This window comes from Pollicipes pollicipes, unplaced genomic scaffold (assembly GCF_011947565.3).
Source record: "Pollicipes pollicipes isolate AB1234 unplaced genomic scaffold, Ppol_2.1 Scaffold_7262;HRSCAF=8765_pilon_pilon_pilon, whole genome shotgun sequence".
Lineage (NCBI taxonomy): Eukaryota > Metazoa > Arthropoda > Thecostraca > Pollicipedomorpha > Pollicipedidae > Pollicipes > Pollicipes pollicipes.
In genome coordinates this window covers 479915-490949 of record NW_023597055.1, presented here as the reverse complement: position 1 = coordinate 490949, position 11035 = coordinate 479915, and the positions used below count along the sequence as shown (strand labels likewise).

At 54.1% G+C, this 11035-nt stretch overlaps 1 protein-coding gene across 1 annotated transcript in view; it reads left to right on the top strand.

Annotated features, from left to right (window-relative positions):
- The first annotated feature begins 125 nt into the window (after window positions 1–125).
- LOC119114259 (acidic mammalian chitinase) overlaps window positions 126–11035 on the top strand; it is a 35235-nt gene continuing 24325 nt past the window's right edge. The window contains exon 1 of the mRNA XM_037238462.1: window positions 126–270. Within this exon, the coding sequence (XP_037094357.1) occupies window positions 256–270 (15 nt within the window). The 5' untranslated portion in view covers window positions 126–255. The remainder of the gene's footprint in view (window positions 271–11035) is intronic.

Here is an 11035-nt window from a genome sequence, read left to right as displayed (position 1 = left end):
GGCCGGCGCCGGTGGCGGCGGCGGCGGCGGCGGCGGCGGCGGCGGCGGCGGCGGTGGCGGGGGAGGGGCCGGGGCAGGGGAGGCGGTAGTGAAAGTAGTCGCCCGTCGCGCGCCGGCCGGTCAGTTTCTCGGCACGCGGCGAGCGCTGAGGTACGCCCGGAGTGCGGTCAGTCAGGAGGACACACAGCCGCGCCACAGCACGTCAGCAGGACCCGGAGGACGGGCGGCCCGCAGCCGCACTGCTGAGTCCTCAGCATGAGGACGAACAAGGTGAGCGGTAGTTCCGCGGCTGCTGAGACGGCGAGGCCAGCGTCACCAATGCACTGGGCGCTGAGCTCAGCAGGCCAAGGCCGTGCACTTGGCACATTCCTCTCCGTGTTGGTGTACTTTACGGCGCATTTCCAGTCGTGACTCAGACAGTCAAGGGTCAGACATCTGTCTACTGCCTGGCGGACTGTGGGCTGGCGTCACAAGATTGCGCTGCGCAGTCAAAGAAGGCTGGTTGGCACTTAGCCAAGCGGGTCATGTTGGCTTAGGGGGCCCGCTTAAGGACGTTGCGTGCCATAGTACTGCACTAAAGACGTTTATTACCGTCTGGGGAAAGGGCGAAACGGAGCATGTCCGATGAAATGGGCAGCAAATACCTGCTTCGCAGCAATATAATAACCGTTTTCGCACCACATTATGCTTTGTAAAAACTAGGGATCACAAAGGATCCCCATTCAAACATTCCGGTAATTTCTTTAGATGATAATTTTGTGGGATTGCGATTTGTTAAGTGTATAGATCGTGTATTCTTGCAAAGATATTCTACACGGTTTTTTCCCCAATGACAGCTTTATCATATCAGTTGCTGTGAGCGCAAGTGTCACTTGTCTCCGTTACATAAGCTCTCAATGTTGCTGAGTGGTTAAGCTTACTGTAAAGCATCCTAGCAAGTGCATAAAGTTGCTTAAGCTTCCAACCACTATCATCCTGATATCAAACTTTTGTCTTAATTCTTACCCAATACACTTCCGGGAGTGTTTTGTGGTTGCCATGGATACCGGCGGCCGCGGAGGCGCTCCTGCGAGCGTGCTCGGGCAAATATGCGGGAAGAAAAGAAAGTTTGAGTGACGAGGGCCGCCGGCGGCGGTCTGAGACACCACCGGAGACCGACTCTCGCTGTCAGGGAAACCTGGCCATACTCAGAGGCCCGCCGAGATTACCAGATTAGCGACTTCATTAGAGTCGGCTGATATGAGCCCCGCTTCTCTCGTGAGGGGTGACCGCTAGACGAGCGCGAATGGACGTGTTTACTTTCAAACGGGAGCGGAGCACTTACCTGGTGCCGGGAGAGTGCTCAAGTGTATGCATGTCTTTCCAAACTGGCTTATTTCTGACCACTGCGTGTGATGTCCAGGACGGTTTTGCACGTACATGTCGCGAAAAAGTATCAGCTGCCAATGTGTTCGCGCATGCACGGTGCTAGATGTGTGCTCTCGCGTCGGTTAGCCTAAGACACTTACGCTGGGTGCAGCATCCCCACGTAGGGACTCGAGCGTTTGGTTCTTACGCTCACGCTTCACCAGAAACGTGAACAGATATCGCGAGCATCCTCCAATCTGAGCTTCCACGCGTAGCTAGCATGCAGACTGGTATATAGTTTCCCCGGCTCCAGCCGGCGCCCCGCCAGTCCAGCCCGCTGTCCGCGGCGGCTTTTCACCAGGCGGGTCGCTCTGTCGCCCCTGTTTACGGGTAGCCCATCGCCCGTCCGGGGCGGCCGCGCCGGCGGCGGGACGTCAGCCGCCGCCGGCTCATCTCCGGCCGGCGAGCGGCGAAAGCCCGACTCTGTTCTCGTTCCGGGCCGCGATCTGCGCCGGCCGCCGGGCTGAGACTCCGGTCACGGACGAGCGGGCACACAGGCCGGACAGGAGACTGGTCACGGGCCCAACAGGAGACTTGTCACCGGCCGTACAGGAGACTGGTCACGGGCCCTACAGGAGACTGGTCACGGGCCCAACAAGAGACTGGTCACGGGCCGGACAGGAGACTGGTCACGGGCCCAACAAGAGACTGGTCACGGGCCGGACAGGAGACTTGTCACGGGCCGGGCGGGAGACTGGTCACGGGCCGGACAGGAGACTGGTCACGGGCCGGGCGGGAGACTGGTCACGGGCCGGACAGGAGACTGGTCAGGGGACGAACAGGAGACTGGTCACGGGCCGGACAGGAGACTGGTCACGGGCCGGGCGGGAGACTGGTCACGGGCCAGATAGGAGGCTTGTCACCGGCCGGACAGGAGACTTGTCTGATCACGGCTGAACAGACGGGCAGACAGCCGGACAGTAGCGTGATCACTGTTCATTAGGGAATTCCGGACTGTTCGCCGCCCCACGAGCAGTTTTGCCTGGTCGCAGCCGGAGAGACGGCAGCGTCAGACAGCAGCCGTGTCCCGGCGGAATGACGCACTTGTCTGGACAATTAGACCGGCTGCAGCAGTGCTGTCTGGTAACGACCGTGCGCTGGCATTGTCTTGCCAGGGCCGGATAGCTGTGGCGACTGGTCACGGCTTCACAGAAAGGCTAGCCGGACAGTGGTCTCGCTGGCTGCCAGCGTTTCGCAGCCTGGCCTGTTCCGCCCCCTGCACGGACTGCTGGGCTCTGTGCTGGGGCCAGCAGGCGCGGCGCAGAGGACGGCGCGTGCGCTCGCCCGCTGCCGCCGCCGGCCACGCCCCATTGGGCTCACAATGGACAGGGAAAGGTGGACGTCTTATTTTTGTGTCGTGATAATGAGCTCGCGAAAACGTGCGCTGTCGACCGATAGCCGTCAAATGCGGCCTCGTGCCATTATGACTGGCCTTTTCAGGTCAGGGGAGGTTGGATGCTGCTCCAGGGGCATGCATGCGGATGGAAAGGTCTGCAGCTACCTGTCTTAGTAATGTGCACTGTATGTGGGTCTAAGCGTCGATAGTTCATGCATAACTGAACGCTGATGTAGCGTGCGGCGCAGGTCACCGCTTCAGGATTTCATGTTATGTGGATAGCGCGCCCTGAATTTCAGCCCAGGGAAGCTACCGTCCGTATTTCTGCGCACGGGGGGAGAACTGTCCGGACCTTTCGATGTGCTGGGCATCCAAGCGCCGTCTCTGCGCCAGGCCATCATTTCTTCATTACGGGGCCGAGTCTGTCGCGTCGTATTTCACGCGCCGGAGTGAAAACGCTCGCTGAATTGGGGCAGGATTCTCACGGCTGTTCGAGATTTCTTACACGGTCGGTCACATAGAGTATCAACCATCAGCAGTCGATAGAGCCAAGTTTGGCCGAGTTTGGTTGGTTTGCGGTGATACATTTCCCGTTGAATGTGACTCATTAGAGGAATCGGGAATTGACTCAAAGGATCCCCTTTTGACGTGTTGTCCGAAGTATTTTTTATACAATGTGATGACATGTGGGATAGCTTTTTATCAACTCTTAATGTAAATTTAAAATGTCTGTCGATGTGATGTGCCATCTCATGCTCAAATGCCATATCATGCTCGCAATTTGTCATGTAAAATACAGTAATCGATCTGAATGTAACCCAATCAGCGTCATTGCAACACGCTTTGCATGACGTGACGTACTTAGTTTACTCGACCATGTCACCCGCCAGATGACGTCACAGGTAGAAACCGGGTGCCGCGTGCACGCCGCTCGTTCCGGTCCCAAATGTCAGCGTCATGTCACTTTGTCACGTCCCCATGTCATCTATCTGGGTCCTGTCTCAGCATCGCGCTCTGTCGTCACCTCTCGGAGTATCAGTTTCCGGCGTCAAATCACGCCCCCCTCCCCTACCCCCGCCGCCACGCGGCGCCCGTGACCCAGCCGCCGTCGACGGCTCCCGGTGAGTGCCGCTAGCTTTCTATGCGGCGGCGCGGTCGCCGGCCGGGTTACGTGTTCCGCCTCGGTCGGCGGCTCGGGTCACGCCGCGGCCCAGCCGGGGAGGGTGCCGACTCGGCCTCTGCCGGGCCGGGCCACGCCGCCGGCGGAGGAGAGCAAGGCACTGGAGGGTGTGCCCTCATGCCGCGTTGATTTGGTGATGACGCCGACAGTGGTTAGAGAGATGCGTTGCTGCCTTGAGGCCTGCAGCCAGCTCTGTGGCGATAGGATAAAGTGGTTCGGAGAGTGTGATATTTTATACGACTTTTCCCGCATGTTACCGCTTCCTGGATCCTTTAAATCATTGTACCTCATTAATCATTGGTGAAGTAAAGACTTCAAACGCGCCGCGTCGTGTGTCGCTGCATCTCCAGTCCTTCACCCTTAGATGATGGCAGGATGATGCAAATTAATTGCGTATGGTCCCGCCTAAAGGAATCGTTTTGCCTACGCGTCGACTTTTGTGCTATGCGATATGATGATAATACTTACCAAACGATGCTATACACCTTGATCTTGATGCGTCCAGGTGCCACAAAGTGGATTGGTTGAACGTTTGTGATATGTAGGGTCACGCTAACCATCCAAAACCCCGGCCAATGATTGTCTGGTCACAATTATCACGTTTCTTCTGTGGGGTCATTGTTTTCGTTGAGTCAGTACAATGAGGACGGCCGAGAAATCGCCTCAGTCGGCATGCAGCTTCACTTCAGTTCACTTTTGGGCCCGTACGGCCCCAAACCTGGTGACACTGATGGTGGGCTGTCATTAACTGAACTGGCTGTCCATATCGCGGTACGGTTCGTTGACGGGGTCTCTTGCTGAGCCGCTCGCTCTCGCACAGTTCTGGCTGCATATCCACCGGAAAGTGTCTTCCTTCTGTGTTCCCGTAGATTCTTCGAATCTTTCGAGTTCTTTGTTTTAAGTGCATTTCCAACATATGACAATGACTCCTCATAAAAGTGTCTTCTGCTGCCCTGGACTCATTTAGCTGCACGTTCGTCAGCAGTGCATGACTTGTCATGGCAACGTTCCGCTGCGTTACGCGCTGCCACGTGACTTCTGCTCGCGTTCCGATATCTGATATTTTGGAGAGATGTCGACCTTGAAGTTCCGATAAATGGAAACCTTGGAACGCAGCAGAAACTGCGATTCTGCCTAGCGAACCGCCAACTATGATAGCCTGCCCTAAAAAAAACACTGACTCAGGTTATGTCGGTCTAGCCAACCAAAAACACTGCGCAGAAATGTGCACCTGCGTCGGTCATGCACAACTCTGGCAGGCTTGCAGACAGTTGGTTGAAAAGCGCCCTGCAGAAATCGTTGGAGTGGGCATGTGACGGTCATTTCAAACAATTTTGATGACGTGGAAACAGAGGTTTGCTTATAGCATGCACAATATGAGGTGAAGACCGGCATGGGCCCTTTGCACTGCACGTTGTGATTTGCACTAATTTTCTCATCGAGCGGTCATGACGTCACGATGGCATTTCCAGGCGAGCAACAGAGCGACGCCACTACAAGCCTGTAAATGCCTCATGCGTTCCTCATCGACTTCCGGATGATCCCAGGCGCCCTTCTGCCGTCACTCCCAACGTGCGACTGTACTTCCCAGCCGCGGTGCTTCAGAGCTGTTCAATAAAAAATGGCCGCGGTTCCGTTACTCGTACTGGGAAGAGAGGCGAAGGAGGATGACCCTGACTCTGTCGCCACCACAAAGGACCCGGAGATGGCGCGTTACAGGCATGACCGCGCCCTGGGTACCAGGGATTTGACCTTGTGTCGAAAGTATCCTTTGGATTTGACGCACTGGTGGGCGAAAATGACAGGCGTTTTCGAGAAGCATGCATTTGAGACCGGGAGGAGAAAGAAAACAGAACGGAAGAGAAGAAAGGAGACGCTCCAGCGTATCATCGTAATTATGTCATTTTCCATTGTGTTCCTGGCGTTTGCAATTTACGAGGTGCAAAACAGAGTGGCGAAATGTTGTTATGTTTTACTTTCTCATTCACTGCAGTTCTTTATGCCGCGAAGGAGAGGCGGCAAACCGACTGCGGCCGTTGGCAATCTTACGGAGCTTTCTGTATAATGCTTTCAGTATTGCGCTCAAGGCTTGAATGTCCACATTCAGAATGCTAAAACACAAACATATATGAAAGCGCTGAGTATATTGCGCGTAGGCTTTCAATGAGACCTTTCAAAAACATACTTTCTATCGGAAAAATCGAGTTGTGCAAAGCTGGCGTAAAAAGGATCAATGTTTTATCTCCTGCCCATCCGAGAACGGAGTAATGGGCAACATCTGAGCCACGCCCGCAACTGACCCACATCAGCCAAAACACGTCTGATATCTTCCCTGCACCTCTGTGTCGTCACGCCCCTCCCCACACCCGTCTAGCATCCGTTGCGCCGGTCAATGGCGCCAGGTTTTTAATAGTTCTTGAAGGCTACGTCCGTCAGGTGTTCTGCTGGCGGCAGCTGCTGGGCGGCCGAACCCGGCGAGACCGGGCGGCCGCGGGGGCGGCGACGGCGGACGGTGTTACCAAGGTCGTCCCATCCGCGGTACCCCACACCTCTCCCTCCGGGGATGGGGATCCCAAGCTACAGCCGCCGAGTCCTTCCAGAAACGAGTTCTCGGGGCTGGTACGGATGTCGAGGAACTGTTAACTTGGATTCCTTTGTCACTTCTTGGCACATTTCAGTTTTGTATGCCTTCTATGGACCCGTTTCTGTGCTTTTAGATGGCATGGGCAGCGTGCGCCCGTGGAAATGCATTGCCACGCCTCTTATCTTTCAGCAGCGTTCAAAAGTTTGAATGTCAAAAATGATTGATGTCATCGTGTCGGAAATAAGTCTGTCTCAGATCGATCATTTCATCGTCGTGATCATCGTCAGTTTTAAGTGTCATGACATGCTTTTCGCGCCTGAAATAAAAGCGTGTCTAATCTTTTAGCCATCCTGTGGTTCACGTGCGTGCAAACGTAACGATGTGACCTCCAGAGCTGAAATATGTTACTGAAAACCGGAAAGCCTTGGTGAAGATTACAAAGGCATGAAACTTCTGCTCGCACTGCGCATGCGCATGTGCGCATGCTTGCAGCGGTGCAAACTTGTTAGTTGAAAGATAATCACGAGTAGATATTTTTAAAAACCGTGACGTACGCCATTGCGCACCGTCTTATAACTCAGTACCTCTAGTCAGTGGCAATAACAGGAGGTGTACTTGTACTACGTGTTGTACCTATGCTGGTTGTAGATGTCACAAGGCCTACGTTTTGTACGAAGTCAGCGGCGCAGCTCCAGCTAAGAGGAATTGCGTACTGTGGCGTAAATTTTATACGTGCAAAAACTGGAAACGTAGATTTCTCTCAATGGCTGATGATGATGTGAGATATCTGCATGTCGTGATTATGCGCTTTACGAGCCATGGGACGTCGAGGAAACAAGAACTCTGAGGTCGTAGAACTCTGAGCTTTACGCGGCGCCGCGCTGGCTCGATCGAGTACGAGCTGCAGCCACTTTCCTGTTCATGAAAATGCGTAGGACGTCCGGCCCTTGCACCACGAACCGTATCGACCGATCTCTTCCTAATGCACGAGCATGGAGCAAGACCACACCCCGAGAGGCATGGCCCGTTTGGGCAATGGAGGGGGCGGATGTTTTTCCAGCCAGTCATGTTTTGTCCTTGAACTTAGCTGCGCTGGATCGAAAATGCATGACCTTTGCGTAAGAGCTTTGTATCACTTTAGCGCCATTGCCTCCCACCCCCCACCCCTTCTCCGCCCCACCCCACTCGCACACAAATTTGATTAACCCCTGCGAGAACGCTCAGGCAAAAGCCGTCCATTTCTCCGCGTAGATGCGCTTTCTGTGCGCATCGGTTGTAATGTTCAGTTCATGCTCAGCTGTTAGTTCGGATCAGATTACTTACAGCATAGATATCATGTCACGGATCGCTAGGGAGTTTTGACGCCATGTCAAGAGTTTTCAGGATGTGTATCGTGCAAGGCCATCCCTTCCTTTATGAATGAAAATTACACAGACAGCCTGGTGTGTATTGCTAAGTCTTTTGTCATTCAAAAACAAGTAACTGGAGCCGGTAACCGGTCTGCAGAAAATTACGCCAGTTGTTCAGTGCATTAGCGGGGAACGTTATTCACATAGGTAAGACAGTAGTATTAGCCTTATTCCTCGGAGAAAAACCAGTAGAATAGAGATATGGTTGGGTTGATATTTCGGCAACATGCCTTTGTGGAAACAATAGCAGAATAGAAATGTCAAACCAACTATATCTCCATTCTCCTGGCTTTTCTCCGAAGAATAAGACTAATACTACTGTCTGGTCTTCAGAAAACAGCAACTAAAATGTGATTGCCCCTCATATGGCTTATCACCGATTGACTGTTCTACATGAAATCTGCTTATTGCACGATCTTTTTGTCGATGTTATTGCAAATGTTATACTAAACAGTCGAAACATGCGATGACCTGTTTCCTTGCCCTCAATCATGAACGTTGACTTGACATTTTTGATCGTAGGATGGTCCGACACGCCACAAATGGGCACTGCCGGGTTCGCTCGTTACCAAGTTACCTTAACCATTGGAAGTATGAAGCTGGTGGCCTCTGTGCTCACTGGGTGACCTCCGAGTCTGAAGGTAGCTGGGGCTCGTGCGTCCCCGGCGATCATCATTCAAACTCCGGTAATAACTGCTATCAATTCAGACAATAAATCAGTTGTGGGGGACCACCGTGGCGGCGTATTTGGGGGGGGGGGGGGCACTCCTGCGCCCTTGCTCAACACACGGTGGCGCATTGCGCATCACACCAGAGTGTTGTGTCGCAAATAGGCAGCTCATTGGTTCAAAAAATGTCCTCCAAAAGCCACCAAATTAGCTGGTAATGCACCCTCTTGCGCAGCTCGTGACGCAGTGTACCCTGCGGTGGCGCGCCCGCGGCGTTTGCGGCGTCCTCCGGCCCGGTGCGGCCGAGTAACCGTGTGACGGACCGCCCGCAGAGTCGGTCAGCACCGTCGCGGGCGGGCGGAAAGGAGTTGCCTCAGACGTGCAACATCTAGGACTAAGTGAAGGAAACCAGGCAGTGCAGTGGCATGTGTTTTATGTCACACTTTTGCGGGCATGCAGAAGGGGTCTGGCATCGGGGGCTTTGAGGTGTCTGTATATGCTAGATATTTGATGATGTTTTCAGACAATGGTGCAGCACCCTGTCATGCTGCCTCTCTTTTCTTCGCCTCTGTTGGCTATTTTTCCTACCGTTTTTGTATATTTTGAATATATATATATATATATATATATATATATATATATATATATATATATATATATATACCAAGCCCAAGAATGTGATAAACTTTGATTATTTACTTGGTGACCTTGATTTTTTACAAGGCACCCTGAACGTGACGGTCTTTTCGCCCTTCCCCGCCCCCCGCCCCACGAAAAAAGCGAGATGTATACCAGGCCCAGTAACGAATATATTATCCACCAGACCAAGGTGACTGAACAAAACCGAGCGGGATGTGCGGATAGCATCGGACAGAGTGAGAGTCTCCCGAAGAGACGTGTCCTACCAAACCAGAACAAAACCACCTGATAATCGGGGCGGAGATATCCAGCAGCATCTGTCCGAACAGCGCCCCACATGCCATGCTGGTATTCTGATTGATAGCTCGGAACAGAGCGGGAGAACATGCACGGCGGAGACGGTCGGGCTGCACGGAGTCCACAGAGCTGCACGGTGGGCGCCGTCTAGAGTCGGCCGGCCGGCCGTGCAGCTGTCCGGCGCGACCGTGTGCGCTAGGCGGAACGGCCGACCTTGTTAGGTTCAGGATCTACGCTGGTCTGGTGCGGGCCCGCTCGGGTCTGGTGCGGGCTCGCTCAGGCCTGGTGCGGGGTCCTCTCGGGTCCGGTGCGAGGACCGCTCGGGTCTGGTGCAGGGCCCGCTCGGGTCTGGTGCCAGGCCCACTCGGGTCTGGTGTGGGGCTGGCTCGGGTTTGGCGTGGGGCCGCCCGGGTCTGATGTAGAGTCCGCTCGGGTCTGGTGCGGGGCTCGTTCGGGGCTGGTACGGGGCCTGGTGCAGGGCTCGCTCGGGTCTGGTGTCTGGTGCAGGGCCCGCTCGGGTCCGTGCGGGGCCCCTCGGGTCTGGTGCGGTGCTTGCTCAGGTCTGGTGCGGGTGCGCACGGGTCTGGTGCGGGCGCCGTCGGCCTCCAGACTGAGGCACCGACTTCCGACAGCTCTCGGGGGAGGGTTGTGCTGTGACCTGATCAAGGCTGAGGTAAACCCGGCCGTCAGCACGCAGCCTCGACGTCCGCCATAAGACGCCCGCGGAGTGGAGGGTGGCGTTGGGCCAACAGGGCCGGCGCACAGGTGGCTTAGTATCCACTTTCAAGCCTGAGTGTGGCAGGATAAAAGTTCAACGCTTATTGTGTTTTTGGGGAATATGAAGCAAATGGTCAGCCTGCTATTCAATAGCGCGATGAGCGTGTTATGGCTAACCGAACGATTAGTGATAACAAAATGTCATTTAGTAAAAAAGAACTAAGGTGACATCCTTACAATAATTAGATACGTACTACCCAAAAATTTCAGTGTTTGAATTTTTGATTCTGTGAGCAAGGTCCGTGACTAAAAATTCATCAGAAACACAACTTACTCAACCAATAGCATGTAGATAATTATTGTAAGCAGGCGATCTTAATTCCCTTCTGATACTCAAGATGTCTTACAAAGCACGAGCACTTACCATCTTAGAATAATTTGATACAGTAAGTATAGACAAAAGCAGCCGACGCTAGACGCCTCATTACTGCGAAATGTCTCGTCACTGCGTACCAATAAATGTAGTTGCTTCCGTTGTCCAAATCCCTTCACCTTGCTTCCATTCATCCGCTTTGCTAGTTGCGTCCATCTACTCAGCGTCTGCCAACGGATTGGTCAGTGAGTTTCCTCCTCCCTCTCCCCCCCCCCCCCCCCCGGGCCGGCCGATGCGGTGACACCAGTCTAGGCGCATGAGCGCTCCGTCTGTCTGGCCACATAGCGGGTCGCCGCCTTGACACCGGCTAGGCACCCACCTGTCACCCAGTGGCACCTGTCACCCTGTGGTACCTGTCACCCTGT